The sequence below is a fragment of the Oreochromis aureus genome, linkage group 16 (assembly GCF_013358895.1).
Source record: "Oreochromis aureus strain Israel breed Guangdong linkage group 16, ZZ_aureus, whole genome shotgun sequence".
Taxonomy (NCBI): Eukaryota; Metazoa; Chordata; class Actinopteri; order Cichliformes; family Cichlidae; genus Oreochromis; species Oreochromis aureus.
This window is the reverse complement of record NC_052957.1, coordinates 5,638,788-5,656,529: the sequence shown is the minus strand read 5'-3', so window position 1 is coordinate 5,656,529 and position 17,742 is coordinate 5,638,788. Positions and strand designations below refer to the sequence as shown.

General features: G+C 41.2%; 1 protein-coding gene across 2 annotated transcripts in view; it reads left to right on the top strand.

The window, feature by feature from the left end:
• Window positions 1–17,742, top strand: part of tfpia (tissue factor pathway inhibitor a) — a 45,738-nt gene that overhangs the window by 12,062 nt on the left and 15,934 nt on the right. For both annotated transcript variants that reach the window (XM_039600161.1, XM_031757357.2), the window contains exon 2: window positions 13,228–13,431. In XM_039600161.1, the coding sequence (XP_039456095.1) occupies window positions 13,228–13,431 (204 nt within the window). The remainder of the gene's footprint in view (window positions 1–13,227; window positions 13,432–17,742) is intronic.

The following is a 17,742-nucleotide window of genomic DNA, read 5'->3' as shown; positions in this document are numbered from 1 at the left end:
CATCTACAGTACAATCGGTTGAGGATGGCATTTGCACAGATGGGGAATGAGCCACTTTCTCTCTGGCCCATTGATTCAGCTGCACCATCAGAACCACATCAAAGCCAAAAACATTAATGACTGTAGTCCTTAGAATCCTTCAGGTTCTTTTCAGTGCTTCATTGTACCTGGAATATTGATGCATGTGGAGAAAAACAAACTTTTAGCTCAGTTACTTAAAACAGCCAGTATAGCAAACTGTGAACCTGTGTGATTGTGATGTACGGGCCAGCGTTGTTTTTCTTCAGTCATTTACACCTTCAACAGCATGAGCTGTTTTTATCTTTCTAAAAAAAGTGTTCCAATTTTCAGACTTTCTGAAAGAACATAGCAATAAATCCTCATATTAAAAAATGTAAATATTTCACTTGTACCGAATATAACATTTATGAGAGTTTACCTTCTTGAATGATGGATGTGAGCGTGATCAGGGCTTATAGCTATGAACCAACAAATCCTGTAGCTAAGCCTATGTAACTCTTTTTCTCTTTAACCTATGTTAGACTCATCTGATGTTGCCTCTGGTTCAGGTTTGATATTAGCAAAGACATCTGCATTTGGGGGCTCTTGATGCATTGACACCACCCTCAGTTCAAAGCAGTGCAGCTCTCCCAAATTCTTGAATCGACCTTTCTTGACAGTCATCTCAAGGCTGTGGTCATCTCTCTCACCTTTTCCTTTTCCTAATTGTCATCTGGATATTAAGCAGAATGGAGGCAGTATGTGAATGAGACTTGTATGTAGGCTAGCTCTAATTTGTGTAATGTAAAATATGTCTGGCTTTCATTGTACGCACTCTGAGATAATCAGTATTTTTTTTGTTACCCTGAAATAAATAAATGAACTGATTTATTCAGATAAATAGTTATAATTGGTTAAAGACAGCAGTTACAAGTTTTAATCTAATCTGAGTGTGTTATATCTGTGTGCCCTGTAATGAAAGGTTTCCATTACTGGTCTCAACACTGCCATTTCTGAGAATGATTTGGTTGTTATTGCCAGTGACGTGATGAATAATTGACTGAGTCTTTTTGTAGCTGGGACTTCCTCACTATGGCAGATGGTGCTGTTGTATTTTCTCCCCCAGCGGCTTTTGCAACTTATGTCGAACTTATGCCTGCATCATTGTCTGCCATATGCTCCTTCTGGACTGTGAAGTCACAGTCCTCTCTCAAATTAAAGGGACCAGACTATCATTTTGCTCGTACCGATGTAAACTTAATTTCTTGCAGTGGCACACACAGGTGTGCAGATAACTGTCACTAACCCAGCTAATCACACACATCCTATTAGAGTGGCATCCAGCAAACACGGTTTGTCCGGTTGATTGGCTGAGGACCGGCTGAGGCAGACTCTTTGGCACTGAGTGGGATTTTTTGGGGTCGGCAGTGTTTTGGCTTTGCAAATGTCACAGCACAGATTTGGAAGAATCACTGAAGCGAGAGGGATTTGTGGTTCCCACTATTGTTTTATTATCAAGACCAAGTGGGAAACAGGTAGAGGCTCAACTTAGATATTGCCAGGAATAGATAATGCCTTTGCAATGTGGAGTGATTTCCACCACTGAGCTGAAATAGGAGAAAAAGTCTCTTCAGGTTTGCAAGATATATGAAAAAGAGTTAAGGTCATAAAGAAAAGGCAGACAAAGTTTTTGGGTTTATCTCACCAGGCTCTTGGAGAAAGAGAAGAACAAGCTAACAAAGAAAAAGTGGCCCTGGGTTAAAAAAAAAAAAAAAAAAAGAAAAGAAAAAAAAAGGTAAGTGGAGATAAGTGTTAAATCTGGCTTGGCATGGACAAATGACTCCACAAGAGCTATCGAGTGGTGGAGCAACAATTATCTTGCTCGTTGCATCTCTCCTCCCTCCCCACCTGCCACGCCATCACAGAGGTTCTGATTAAAAATGCATGGATCCCACAAGCCTTTTGGATAATTAAGCAGGTTTTCTTGCAGCCTAAAGCAAAGCTCTGTTGTAATCTTTTTTAGCAACACCAGATAAAACATACTATACACAGAGATCAACAGAGCTCTGTATGATAACTTTGGTGTAAGTTTGGCAATTGTGTGATCTGAAGTTTAACTTCACGAAGGTTTTTAACTTGGGTGTCTCCAGCAGCAGTCAAGCTACCAGTTGTGGCAGGGTTTTGTCTATTCTCTGTGAACTGAGCGATACAGGGACCCAACCCATGGTTGCCCAGACATGAACTGGTTCACTACTCACTCTGGCTTCAGGGTAGCCCCCGGTTTGTTTCCCGACCACACAACCTGAACTTTCAAAGCTTTTATTGTTTGTAGAAATGGCAACACTTTTGTCCTGGAGGCATGAACGTGTCAGTGTTTCAGGGGGATTCTTTGATCTGCTGGCAAAAATGCTTTAGAAGGGGCTTGAGGCCCTCTTTGATCTCTCAGCATGAAGAGCCATTGGAGGAACTTCCTCCTGCTTCCACGATTGATGCAGGAATCAGGTCATCTTTCTGTGGCAAAGACCCAGGTCTATTGCTTTAATGAGCTGAATGCGGAATGATGTGCAGGATGATTTTTCCTGTGCAACCCTCCTTCTTCTTTTTTTTTTTTTTTTTTTGCTGACCCACCCATTATCTTGCCGTTTGTAGCCTCAAGCACACTAAGCATTAATTCAGTACACTTGCTAAAGTGAGCTCTGCTCTGTTAATAGATTAACCGAAAACAATGGTTCAAACCTGTTTGTGAGAGTGTAATTCAAAAGGACATCATCTGCAGAACCACCGAATTCACCAGTTTGAGTCTGCAAAAAAACAAACAAAAGAAAAATCTATTTAAAATTTATTGTGCTTTTTTTAAAACTGTGAAGCCACACCTGCAACGAGGAAAAACAGACAGTGTTTAGTATAATTACTTCAAATAAATGTCTTTCTTTCACCTCATAGATTTAGTTTTCTAACAGTCTACCCCACCCAAATATTAGAGTAGTGTTTTACACCACTCATTGCCAGTTTTTGTCCTTGATGCTTCCAAGGTTAAACAAACAAGTTTAAGTGATAAATTTTGTTTTTTACGTTTCCAGTACCAGTTTTTTTTTCTAGTGCTCAGTTGTAGACATTTCCCTGATACTCTTTTCTTTTAAGTGGCATAACTTACCCAACATTTAAACCTATGATGTCAATTACAGCTTCTGGAAACACTGCTAAGCCTGTTTTTTCAGGTTTTAATCTGGATGCGTAACACTGTCATAGATAACATCCAATCAGGAAGCAAATGCGGGTGTTTGTCAACTAGATGTCCTTCCCTGATTTGTCCCTTTTTGCCAGAGCTGACAAAGACTGTTAAAGACCTCATGTGTAAATGCCAAAGCATTCAGGGAGCAGAGATGTATCCTCCTGTGCTCTAAAAACAGAACAAAACTCTCCTGAAACCAAGTTACAAAACAAATACATGTTTGGAAGTGTCTATGTACGTGCGCACACACACACAGGTCTTATTTGCTCTGAGGTCAGCTGTAAAATCTTGGGACACACTGTGACTCACTGACTCGCCCTCAGCCCTTTGTCCACTGGCCTCAGGGCAGGGCTCTGATAAACACACAGCATTTCTTAAGTCTCGGGCCTATCTACACTGGCATGCTGATGCATCCTTTTGATTTCTTCATAAATGTTTATGCATATTGACCCAAGTGTTGCAATCAAATATCAGTTTTATTTATTGGAATTTGCACTTGTTAAATATTTACTGAGACGAGTTAGTAAAGAAATACATTTTCCACAAGCAGCTTTTTCAAGCAATGTTCACTCCTTTTTTTTCCTGTCTTAAATAACCTCACCAACTAAGTAATGATCATTTTATCTCATCAAGCCTTAAAAGGAATGGGCATTAAAAAAACCATTTAACTCGTGGATCATGTCACTGATTGCAGATTGGGTCCTCAGGCAGTGCACTCAGACATGAGTGAATCTGTAGTTTGTGAGGTTTTCTATGAAGACTGCCAGTGATGTGCCCTAAATCATTACTTCCACAGTTTGACCTACTGTTTTGAGTGCATAAGTAAGTAAACACAAGAAGAAGACTGTGACAGGAAGATGGCGCCTTTTCTCGGCTTGACGTCTACCTGCCTACGTTGTATTGTATTTTATGTTTTTATATCAGCCCTGACGTTTAATATATGGAGCTATGCTGCTGTGATTTACGACCGTTCTTCCTTGCTCCACATCAAAGAGTCTATGGAACGTCTTTATGATGACTGGGACAGTTATAGAAAAACTTTCCCCCCACCATTTGTTCACTCTTCCACCTGACCGGATTACTTCTTGCTACCTGCGAAACGTGCCCTTAGCAATTCCAAGAAGAAATCGAGGAAAAGAGGCTGTAGGGCCGGCATCCAGGTACACATCAGACGAGCCTACAGATCGGAGATTTCCCGACTCATCTGGAGGCGCCCCCGTTTTCTGCTGCCAGTTACCCTTCCGGATTTGATTGGAAACACGTACTTGCCTCCACTACAGCGTGGATCCTGTCCATCTGATGCTCTGGATTTTGCCGATTATCTCCCCACCGCTGCGCCCTCACAGCCCGCATCGCACAACCGGTGGTTGGCCCCGCCGGTTCCGTGGCGCCGCTGGAGACCTCGCATGCGGACACGGTGTTTGCTGTCTATTCCACTCCGACAAGCTGATGGGAAACCTGCGCTGCCAGCTTTTACTCGGATTGCGCTCTTGAACGCTCGCTCCTTCGCAAACAAATCCTTCTCCCTGAATAAGCTCTTCACAAGGAAAAGCCTGGACTTTCTGTTTCTCACTGAAACATGGCAGAGGGATGGCGAATTTATTCACCTAAACGAACTGCGTCCTGCAGACTGCTCTTACTTGGGCGCCCCCCGTTTAGGTTGCCGTGGTGGAGGTCTTGCTGTTGTCTTTAAGGACAGCTTCACCTCCAGAGGTATGCAAACTGAAAACTATTCTTCCTTTGAGTCGCAAACAATTAAGGTGGGCTCTACGAACATCTTTTATTGTGTTTTAGTCTATCGCCCTCCTGGCCCTGCTACTGAGTTCTTAAAGGATTTTATGGACTTCTTATCTTCTATTATCAAGCTGGAGAAAGTTTTAATTCTTGGGGATTTTAACATTCATATTGATGATCCCTCATCTAACTCTGCAGCTGAACTTCTATCTATATCTGAGTCTTTTAACTTTGTCCAACATGTCTCCGGTCCAACCCATTTAAAAGGCCATACCTTGGACCTTGTTTTTTCCTTGGGCCTCAACATTGGCAATGTGTTTGCTGAGGATGTACATTTGAGTGATCATAACTGTATCTTTGTTGAACTTAATTTTAGCTCTAAACAGACGCCTGTGAAGTTAAAAACTCATAGACGCATAATAACTGAGACTACTGCTGAAAGGTTCTCCTGGGGCGACCGTGGCTCAGGGGGTTGGGAAGCGTATCTGTTACTGGAAGGTCGCCGGTTCGATCCCCGGGCTCTCTGTCCTGGTCGTTGTGTCCTTGGGCAAGACACTTTACCCTACCGCCTACTGGTGTTGGCCAGAGGGGCCGATGGCGCGATATGGCAGCCTCGCCTCTGTCAGTCTGCCCCAGGGCAGCTGTGGCTACAACCGTAGCTTGCCTCCACCAGTGTGTGAATGTGAGAGTGAATGAATAATGGCATTGTAAAGCGCTTTGGGTGCCTTGAAAAGTGCTATATGAAATCCAATCCATTATTATTATGTTTGATAGGTCTCCACTTTTTACCGGAAACGATGTAAATGTTCTTATTCAGTCTTTTAATAGGGAATGCACATCCATTTTGAATCAAGTGGCACCTATTAAAACAAGCTTGGCTTTACAAAAGAAGACATGCCCTTGGATAAATGAGTCTATCTTAAACTTAAGGAGAATGTGCCGCAAAATAGAACGACTATGGAAGAAAACCAAACTTGACGTACACAGGCTCCATCTTTGAGATCTCATGCTCTCCTTAAACAACATGGTGAGAACTGTTAGATCTGAATATTTTTCTAGACTCATAACAAAAAACAAGAGAAATCCCAAGTTTCTTTTTGACAAAGTTAGTGCTATTGTCTCCCCAGATGTGGTACCTTTAGATGTACACTCTAAGGTAGATAGTAATAAACTTCTCAGATTTTTTGTTGATAAGATTAATGACATCAATGCTAAAATCTCCCCAAAGCTTTCTTGTTCTCCGAGTCAAGCATTCCCTTTGCACTCCTGGTCGACTTTTATAACTGTAACATATGATGAAATAGCGGCCCTGGTTGACAAAATGAAGCCGTCCTCAAGCCCCTCAGACATTATCCCCACTAAGCTTTTTATTAATGCCTTTGACACCATTGGTCCCAGGGTTGTGAAGCTTTTTAATGTTTCTCTTCAGACTGGGGTGTTCCCCAGCTTTTTTAAACATGCCATTGTGGAACCAAGGCTCAAAAAACCCAACACTACTTCAAAAGTTAAGACCTATCTCCAAACTCCCATTTATGTCAAAACTCCTTGAGAAGGCAGTAGCTGTCCACCTTACGGCATACTGGGAGAAATATAACATCCATGACCGTTTTCAATCTGGGTTCCGTAAATTGCATTCCACTGAGACAGCACTACTGAAAGTTACTAATGATATTATGATGTCAGCAGACTCCGGAGAATACACAGTCCTAGTCTTGTTAGACCTTACCTCAGCCTTTGATACAGTCAACCATACCATCCTGATAAACAGACTGAGAGACCTGGTTGGGATGTCTGGCTCTGTTCTAGACTGGTTTTCATCTTATATATCTGAAAGGAGTTTTAGTGTGTCTGCAAACCAGATCATGTTGGAATCTACAGAGTTGTTGTGTGGAGTTCCTCAGGGCTCTGTGCTGGGACCTATTCTGTTTTTAATATACATTCTTCCTTTAAGTCAGATAATACAGGAGTTTCCTGAAGTATCTTATCATCTTTTTGCTGACGATATTCAGCTATATTATTCTTTTAAGCCTGCTGAAGCTCATAAGCTCTCCAATCTGATTGACTGTTTAACCAACATTAAACAATGGTTGAACAATAATTGCTTACAGCTAAACCCGGCCAAAACAGAGACTTTGATTATTGCACCAGGCAGTGCAATACCTGATATTAAACGGCGACTGGGTGACTTAGGTTCCTCACAGAAACATAACCTTAGAAACCTGGGTGTTATTTTTGATGAAGCTTTTTCTTTGGAGGGACATTTAAATCAGACCGTAAGAACCTGCTTTTTTCACTTGAGGAACATTTCTAAACTTGGATCCATCGTGTCAACAAGTGAACTCGAGATGATAATACATGCTTTTATCTCTACAAGACTTAACTACTGTAACAGCCTGTTTACTTGTCTAAACATGAAAGGGTTAGCCCGCCTACAGGTTGTTCAAAACTCTGCAGCGAGGCTACTGACCCGCTCGAACAAGGGTGCTCATATGACCCCTGTTTTAAAGTCGCTGCACTGGCTACCAATCAGATTCAGGTTCCATTTTAAAATTCTAGTTTTAACTTTTAGAGCATTACAGAGACAGCCCCCCCCCTACATTGCTGATCTGATTCATACACATACCTCAACTCGTAACCTGAGGTCAGCAAACCAAAACCTTTTAGTGGTCCCCCACACTCGTTTTAAAACCCGAGGGGACCGATCCTTCCAAGCTGTTGCACCCAGATTGTGGAATGCACTTCCCCCATTTCTACGGGGTTTGGACTCAGTGGAGACCTTTAAAAAGCAGCTAAAGACATTTTTATTTCAAAAAGCTTTTAATTAGACCAGGGTTTTTATGGTGTATTTTATGACTGTATTATGTTTTTACCTTGTAAAGCACTTTGTGACATATGTCTGTGAAAGGTGCTATATAAATAAACTTTACTTACTTACTTACTTACTAGTACTCTATGAATACCTGAACTGTGTGCTTGCAGTTGTCAAATAGCCGAGCGTGGATTACTGCAGACTTCTTGCGCTCGCGCGTGAGATAAGATAAAGAACTTTAAAAATATAGAAGGATCACTATTTTGGCTACATAGGATTATGAAACCTTCTTCAGCCAGTAGAAGGCGGAGTCTTTATCAGCAGGAGTCATGATGTCAGTGCTAGTTAGCTTGGCACTAGTAAAATCAGACATTGTGTTGTTTAGTATATGTACCTGATAAGTGTTGTTTTCAGTGCACTGGAGGCATTTCTTATTGTATTGATATTGTGGTCATTTATTCAGCTTAGTGAGTAAATGTTCTCTTTCTGCCGTTTCTTTTCAAATCTCAACGCATGGGGAAATGTTGAAACCAGATTATTTCCCTTCCTGCAGCGAACATTCATACAGTTGATGCTATAGATGACAAATGCACTGGGAGCTGTCATAACTGTGGCATTACTCTGCTCTTTATCTTTGTTTTCCATCTTTATCTGTCTCACTTTCCCAAGCTTGTCTTTTAGTACATCATGTTTAACTGTCATCCTGATGATGGTGCGCGCTCTTTCGTATTTTCTCTTCGACTCTTTCATGTTTTGCCTGTTTTTGTTTGCTGCTTTGTGGTAATTCAATCCTCTTTGCAAAGGCCCTAGAAATGAAGACGCGGGATAATCTTCTGGTACACCGAACAAGCTGGGACTGGGTTTCAATCAGACTCAACCTGCCCAGGGAATTACAAAGGTGCTCAGCACAGCGCACATGTTGAGCAACTCAGATCTTTATCCATCCATATGTGTACGTACAAATTTTGGCCAAGCTGAACTTGTCAGCATTATTCAGAAGAATAGCTGCCAATAGAAATCGGACGTGCCTGAAATCTGCTTCCTGATTCATTACGGTTCATATTTCATATTTCAAAGAGCATGCTAATAGGTCCAAGGATTTTTCTGATGCCTTTTGTGAACAATATATTTACTTACCCTCTGTTCAACTCTGTAGAGGATTCCTGATGACAGATCCAGAGCTTTGGGTGGATTTGTAGATTGTTCTGAAGGGGTGTGTGTGAAAAAGTGTGTTTTTTATTGACCTTAACCAAGCATACTTTAAAGATTTAATTTTAGTTTGCAAATTGCATCATGCAAAATAGAGCTTATAGCTTTTTATATACATTTATTAATTTTTTGATCATAATATATAATTTTCTACCAAGAAAAACAGTTTGGGATTGACAAAAATAAAAAAATTATTATTGCTGTTCATTCAGAATTATTTAACGTTGAATCTGTTTGGCATTTAGCTGCAGTTCTATGATGCTGCTCAAGAAAACCTGATCTGGAATGAGGGTGACTACAAGATCGCTGATGTCACGCCAACCACTCAAGAACTCTCAGCATTTCTTTCTTTAATGCCATCTATGTAATTAATTTCAGCCTTTTCTTCTTTGTGGCGCTCCTGATTGTACTTGATTGCACTGATGGGTTTTCCATTAAAAGGGTGCATAAAAAGAAAAGGAGGACTTATTAATTGTAAAATACTGGAGGCAGTGGCGAATTTCATTTATGCTAGCCTACCATTGTTCAGAGGAAAAGCAACTGGCAATACCTGACATGACTCGTTATCTGCATCCATAAAAGGAGTGCTTTGGAAATGAGCTTTATTTTAACTTTATTCTGAACCTATCGTGAAAAAAATCTGATCGTTGCAGGTCTGGTCCTTTTTTCCCAATTTAAAAAAACCCCCATTAAATTAAAATGCAGGACTAGGCAGGGGTCAGGCTTCAAATCAAAGGAACCGTTGTTGGCTGACATCTCATGACATGAAAAGAAAATGGCACCGGTTTGTGCTGAGTGAACTGTATGTGTCTTAGCATGTGTCTTAAAGCTGTAAATCAATTCAGTTTCAATTCAGGTTTAATTATAACATTTATTTATAATAGTCACCTCAAGGCATAAGGTAAAGACGCTGCAATAATAGAGAGAAAACCCCAACAATCAGATGACCCACTCTGAGATAGCACTTGGCAACAGTGGGAAGGAAGGCTCAGGGAGGGGCGGCCATCTGCTGCGTTCGGTTTAGGGTGAGGGGAGGGAGATAGTGAAAAGACGCTGTGGAAGAGAGCCAGAGATAAATAATTACTGATGTATAAATAGAAAATGGTGTATGAACACATAGAAAGTGAAATGAGGCACGTGAGGAAGACACACTCATCACGGGAAGTCCCCAGCAGCCTAGGACTATTACCTGAGGGTTCAGGGTCACCTGAAGCCGTAACTATATGCTTTATCAAAAAGGAAAGTTTTAAGCCTGAAATTAAAAGCAGAGAAGGTGTCTGTCTCCTGAATCCAAATAGATTTTTTAAAGGAAGTTGTTGAGCCACCACGTGGAAGTGGCTGGAATTTTTTGGTTTCCCTGCAGAGAAAATATCTTCATTTGTGCGTCAACATTGTCTTCTGTTGTGTTTCTTTTACACTGCCTCACAATGCTTCTGTCTGAATAATGAACACGAGTGATAGAAGAAAAGAGTCCTTATTGCTTTGGTCTGGCTTAGACAGGAGGAGCAGAAATCAATAGGAGGAACCTGTTTCCTTTCCGTCTCCTTGGACAGTCAAATTCTGGCTTATTGACCATTCCTATTTACGAGACACTGTCTAACACAAAGCCCAGTCTGCACCATGTCTGCACTTTCACTTTTAAAGAATTTTTTGTGCTGTAACCATGGTAGCCTGAGGCATTCGATCTCAAAGAAGAGAGCAAACAATTGTGACTTGCCATCATTTCTCTTTAAAGTTTGTTCAGTGTGTTTCAGCAGTAAGGTGCGTCCACATAGCCTGTGTGGGGTACCAGACAGACTCACTTCACCTATGTCAATGTGTAATTCCTCCCTGTCTGCTACTGCTTATCAGCCTCAGCAAGAAGAGCATGAATAAAAAAAATACCACAAGACTCTTCAGGGAAACTCTGCTGGCCTCACCACATGCATTAGTAGTAACACAGGTCGGCTGGAAAGAAGGAGATTGGGAATATCTGATTGGTATCCCCAATGGCTGGTTGCAAGCTAGAATTGGACAGGTAAAGGAGGAGGACAAGCTGAAAGGATGAGCTGCTGCCCTCATTACCTTTCCTGGCAGAATGACTGTTGACTGCTGTGCTGATAGGAGAGGGGTTAGGGTAGGTCCCATTAGAGGACCTGTTTTGATGAAACTCTGTACCTTTCAGAAAACAAACCTTGTTTTTCTAAGTTTTTCATCCCAGCTGCAAAAATCTAAAGTGGGTGATTTTTAAAACATCATTATATATATTACTAGATACATTATATAGCCTTGAAATCTTATTAATTCAGTTCTGTTCCTTGTATATGCTAGTACAGTAATGCAGGAGTTAACAGTGTCACTTTACTGTAAGGTTCCTGGTTTAAGCCCTCCAGCCAGGAGAGGCCTTTCTATGGATCCACTCTGATTCCACCCCCCATTTGCTTGTTAAGTTATCTGGTGAATTTGTAGTTGTGTTCTTCCTGTGATGGACCGGTGATCTATCCTGCTTCTACCATGCCTCTTTGCCTGCAGCCCGCAGGAGATGGCCCTCAGTTTGATAAGCTGTAAAGAAAATTGACCTTCTTGTGCATTTTTGGTTGTTTTAACACTTGTCTTCACTTTACTTAGGATTTCCTAATAGTGTACACTTTTGTCTTATTTTTAAGTAAGCCATGAATACAGTGGTTCCCTTAAGCATCTGGGTAAATGCAGTAAGACTGGGACTATACCCCAGAAGCAGAGGCAGAAGTGAAAATGGCATAGGCACTGGAAATTTTGAGTGCTCACATGCAGCTCCAGCAGGAAATAGTTTTGGGTTGCATTGCATGAGTGAAAATGTCTCTAGAGAGCTCAGAACTTAACCAGTATTCTTGGAATTTTTGCCTCACAATGTGATGCTCTATTCTAGCCAAAGCAGATCTAGGACAAGTCCTGAGAATGACAGTGAAAATAACAATGAGTGACAAACGTGGCTATATTTACCTCAAACCTTCTCTCCAGAATAGGCAGCATAGGTGGAAATTGTCATGCATTCTTTAAGACAGTTGAGCATCACCACTTGCTGAGGATCCATAGCAAAAGCAATCAATTTTTGTATCTGTGTGCGTTTGCGATATTATATTTTTTCATTGTGCAGGATTGCCCGAGTATTGATTCACACTCCCAGGTTTCACAAATCACTCCTCTCTGTGCTCGTACATGAAAAAAGCAGGGAATGTCGAAAACACTGAGTGAGAGATTGCAACACATCGATTTATTTATTACATTAACATGCGCAGAATCCATAAAGACATTTTTAAATGCTGTGGTTCAAGCTTTGACCATCTGCAAACCCCTTTTGGACAGATATCCAACAAGCCAAAGAGATCTCAGTGGGTTTTGAAGTAACTGCACTGCTGCAGGCGAGCATAACAGAGACCTGACCTAAAAACAGCAGGGATGAGGGCAGAGAAAGCTATTTCCCAGCAGCACACGGAGACAGTGATTTAACATTCGCAACGGTGGTTAGTAGAGCTCAGAGGGTTTCGTATCACCTTTTTTTCATGGATCTGACAAAGCCAGCTTTTATAAATGTTAATGACATTAGAGAGCGCTGTCTGTGCAAAGCTCCGTTGTCCAGTGATCTTAAAAGTTGTGACCTCAACTGCCTAGTGATCAAGAAAGTTCACCTCAACAGGCCCGGTTATTTAACACTCTAATGATCCGGTCTCGCAGTTTGTGCGATAAATAATTTGATGTGCTGCAGTCCAAACCATCGCTGTGTGCAGCATGCTGGGAAATTTGTGCTGCCTTCACTCAGTCTTTTCCTTCCAGCTGCCACCTACCTGGATCTGATCTGCTTTTATGTCGCAGGGGAGTTTTGCTGGTTGCTGGTGCTTCCTTATTTTCAGTGCAAGTCCAAAAAAAAAGTATGCAAACACCCAAAAGCCTGTGCCAAAAGTAGAAGTTTTATTTTAAGTTGTTGCTTAAAAATAAAATATGTGAGTAGCTTTTCTGACTAAATATTTGCATATTTCTAATTATTTTGTCGGGTCACGTGGCGTGCTGTTCTTGTGTCTAAAGCGTAAACGGCTGACAGCTGACTGTCAGCCGTTTACACTAAAGTCTTTTAAAAATTATACTGCCATGCAACTTTACCTTATCTCAAAGCCTGAGGTTAGAGTTTGATGCTGTGACCTAATTTCTTTCCTCACAAAAAGAAATCCATTTTACTGGATGCCAAAAGAAGCTGAGCACTAAAAGTTGTGTTCTTGTCCCACTACAGCACATGGAGTGCCAGCTGAACCCGTCATCTTCAGTGAGTTATGTGCCCTGAAGGACGAGCCGGGGCCGTGCAGGGCCATAAAGGACAGATACTTCTTCAATGTCGACTCCGGACGCTGTGAACTCTTTGAATATGGAGGCTGTGGGGGAAACCAGAACAATTTTGAGACTTTGGAAGAATGCGAGGAAACATGTCTCGTCTCGGGTGAGTCTAACTTTTTTTTGCTGACTAAATGGTTTTTTGACATTTTTTTGAAAACTCACTTGAGCAGTGAACGCATACTAGGACGCCTATGACACACAGATAATTTTTCATAGTGAGCACACTCAGGCCGAGGATCGTGGCACTGTTGTTGTTAGCAAAGGATCATTTTTGTTTTCAAGGACTGCTGTTCCTCATTAGACTTTATTGCCTCCTTGGGCATAAAATCCTATTATAAAGTCATTCTGTTGGTATGTTGCTAACACGGAACATTGCCAGCACATTAATTCTGAACAGTTTTGCAGAAGCCATCTGGTTAATGTATAAAAGAAACTTGGAAGATGGATTTAAATTTCTGGGTCATAATTATGTATAATTTGACCTTTTTCAATGAAAACTACCCAGCTTGACCTTGAAAAGGTAACTTAAAAATTAAGAGCTATATAAAACCTTTATTGGCATTACTGCTTGGGGATGATGGGAAGGAAGAACTTCCTTTTAACAAGAAGAGACCTCCAGCAGAGCCAGGCTCAGGGACGGCCTGAAGCCAGCTGGGAGGTCTGGGGAAAACACAAAATTTAATGACAATTAGAATTACTATATGAAGGCACTGTCAATGCTGAACTGTATAGAGGATGACCCAAATGCTGGGCATGCCTCCATATAAACTAGAATTTTGATAACAAACAATATCCAGCAAAAACAAAGTTTGGCTCAGTCCAAAAAACAAACAAAAAAACACTAAAAACATTCAGGAGGAGTAAAATAAGGCACCACAAGAGGAAACATGGACATGGCTATTTATACACACTGAGGCTGATAAGGACGTGGAGACAGGTGGGAAATGAGGCATAACTAGTTATCTGAATAAATCAGAAAATCACCGACAACCATTGTTGATAAAAACACAATGACACACAGAGGTAGTGGAAAGATGTGATTTCAGTAGGTCATGGGAAGTCCTCCAGCAAAGCAAAGCCAGTAGTAGTATAATCAAGGAGGGTTCAAGGTCACCTGGTCCAGCCCGAACTATAAGCTTTATCAAAAAGGACAGCTTTAAACCTAATCTTAAAAACAGGCGAGAGACTGAAGCCAAACAAGGAAACGGCTCCTTAGAAAACTTTAGCATGGTACACTGATATCCACGTCAGATATGACATTTGAAATTGGTGGTAATTTTTAGGCAGGAGACAAAGCTACCTTGCAGGTAGCTTTTATCACTAAATGGTAATTACATTAATAACAGAAAATCAGGATCTTTTTTTTTTTCCAAATTGAGAGGGCTGCAAAATATTAGTCAGCATGCATTTAATAAGTCCAAATGTACTATTATTCACATGCTGAAGCATGAATTTGCATCATTAGCCTGTCTATTGTGTGTAAAGGACATGAAAATGAAGGAGCAGCATTGTTCTTGGCTTTAGAAACTAAAAACTGTGCCTGTTTTTCCAAGGATTATAGCAAGAAACATGACTAGGATTAGCACGGTAAGTAGCTCCATGGGTGCTAAGGTATCAGTACTTGTGCCAGCCACAGAAATCTCTAAAGTATTTATTATTATTAATGCTGAAATATATGTGCCATATTTAACTTTTGCATTCACGATGTGATGCAAAAAAATGTTTTGAGGGAAAGCCAACAGAATATATTTAAAAAAAAAAAAAAAAAAACCCTCTCTCCTTTGCGGGTGGTCTATCAAGCTCGGGTCCTCTACCAGAGGCCTGGGAGCTTGAGGGTCCTGCGCAGTATCTTAGCTGTTCCTAGGACTGCGCTCTTCTGGACAGAGATCTCAGATATTGTTCTTGGGATCTGCTGGAGCCACTCGCCTAGATTGGGAGTCACTGCACCTAGTGCTCCGATTACCACTGGGACCACTGTTGCCTTCACCCTCCACATCTTCTCGAGCTCTTCCCTGAGCCCTTGGTATTTCTCCAGCTTCTTGTGTTCCTTCTTCCTGATGTTGTTGTCATTTGGAACCTCTACATCTTTCACTACGGCCGTCTTCTTCTGTTTGTCTACCACCACAATGTCTGGTTGCTTAGCCATCACCATGATGTCCATCTGATCTTAGCTCAGTTAATATCCACCACCCTAGGGGGCGTCTCCCATTTTGACTTCGGGACTTGTAGGCCATACTCAGCACAGATGTCTCTGTATACTACGCAGGCCACTTGGTTTTGGCGTTCCATGTATGTCCTGCCTGCTAGCATCTTACACCCTGCTGTTATGTGCTGGATTGTCTCAGGGGCATCTTTACACAGCCTGCACCTGGGGTCTTGCCTGGTGTGATAGACCCCAGCCTCTATGGATCTTGTGCTCAGAGCTTGTTCCTGTGCTGCCATGGTCTATGTATGTGTGTATGTATGTGTGTATGTATGTATGTATGTATGTATGTATAGACCATGTTTGACTGTAGCCACAATATACTGTACCATATCACACAGCATATTGATTCTTTTAGTGCAAAATATTAGTGTTCAAAAACAACTCTCTGTCACACTAAACAGTTATTTCTATAAAAATAAATGCAGTGTATAATTTCACCTTAAGCTAGAAAGCAACATGGGAACACTCAAGTAAAGTACCTTTAAACTGTGCTCATGAATAGTAAGTAAAAGTGTTTAATGACATTTCCTTATGAGACCACAAAAGGATCTTGTGGAAAAAAAAAAGTGGCTTCCTGCTGTTGCAAGGAGGCACTTTTGGTAGTTTTAGTCTTGAGTGACCTGTGAGCCTGCAGGATAGCTGTTTGTCTTATGCTGGAGCTCGGGATTACCAGTTACCTGTAGACACAAAGCTAGTTAGTCCCCTATGCTGGTGTCACGAGTTTGCATTTCAACAGACAAACACCCATTTTTATCCTCTTTATATCCCTGTTGTCCGGTAAGTAATATTCCAGAGCCACATCTCTGAAATCTCTGGAGCACTCTAAAGCCTTACAGGCCTCATGTACATAGTTAAGGTTTCTAAGCCCAAAAATACAGTTTAATTCCCCAAACTGCCAAAGCCTTGTTCAACATCTAAAAGTGAAAGCAAACAGGAATCTGCTTACATCATGCAGTCACACACCACAAACTGCCGGTAATAGGTTCGTCAGAGGCAATATAGCGTTTTAAATTGCATTTAGATTAGATAAAAACTATCACTGGCAAATAAATGCATCAACCATATATACAGCAATCAAGATTGTACAAAAGGAAGAAGGGAAGAAGGAATGGCTTTTATAAGTAGTGTGCACATAGGCAGTGTGCTTGCTTGTTTACCTGTCTGAGTTGCTCGAATAATTTTAAGATGAGTGCAGATTCACCTCAGACTTGCCGTAAAAGATTTGGGATTACTTTTTCTGGCTCAATTAGAGTGAAATCAACAATCTAGCTAAAAATACTTTTTGTCCCACTGGGTTCTGGCTAGGAGGGAAGATTTTCTCTATGGTAGTGTTCCCAGGTAAAATCAAAATGCAGATGTAAAATTGTGGATATTTATAACACTGCTGCGGCTATTTCTCTCTCGCTCCTCCCTGAAACATTGTGTGATATGCCTGCTGCATATAGAGAAGATTGCAGATACTTCTATAAATTCCCATTAGGCTGTTGATAGCATGCAATCAGTGTTGCCATAAAGCACACCTGCTATTGTGCGCCAACTGTCAGATTGCAAAACAGACAACTCGAGATGAGTTGCTTTTTTTTCAACTCCCTTTTTTCTTTGTGAGATGGAAAATTTTATTCAACCCTCATTATTGCTAAACTTCGCTTAACCTCCACGCTGAAAGCCGCAAGTTCAAACACGTTATGCGGTAGCTGTTTTTCTGTAGTGTGGCGTGACTGGGCTTAACGGATATACACACACGCAGCTACAAAAAAAGCTCAGAACTAAATCCTGAGTGTACTAAAAGTAAAGGTAGAGAGGCCACTCTGAGTATGAGTGTGTGTGTGAAACTATGAGTAAAAGATGGACTAAATAAAAGGAGTGACAGGACCCCTTCATTGATCCCTGCTGTATCCTCCCAAATCAATTGGTGACGGTGAAAGCACCGTGACACCTGCTAAGTGCAGCCTTGACAGCGCAGCAATACATCCTGTCACTCATTGCACTGCACTTAGCTTTTGTTAAGTGGGATGACAGTAATATATCATAAAACTGTCGCACTTGAAAAGCAATCAAAGCTGCGATAATTAGCCCCGTTCACAATTGGAAGTTCAATTTATCCACAGTCAGGTTGCGCCTCACCGCCTCACTCCAGAAGCACTTCAGGTGAATTCTGAAGTATGTGTTGTGAAAAACACTTGAAGTCGACAAAAGCAAACTTGGGAA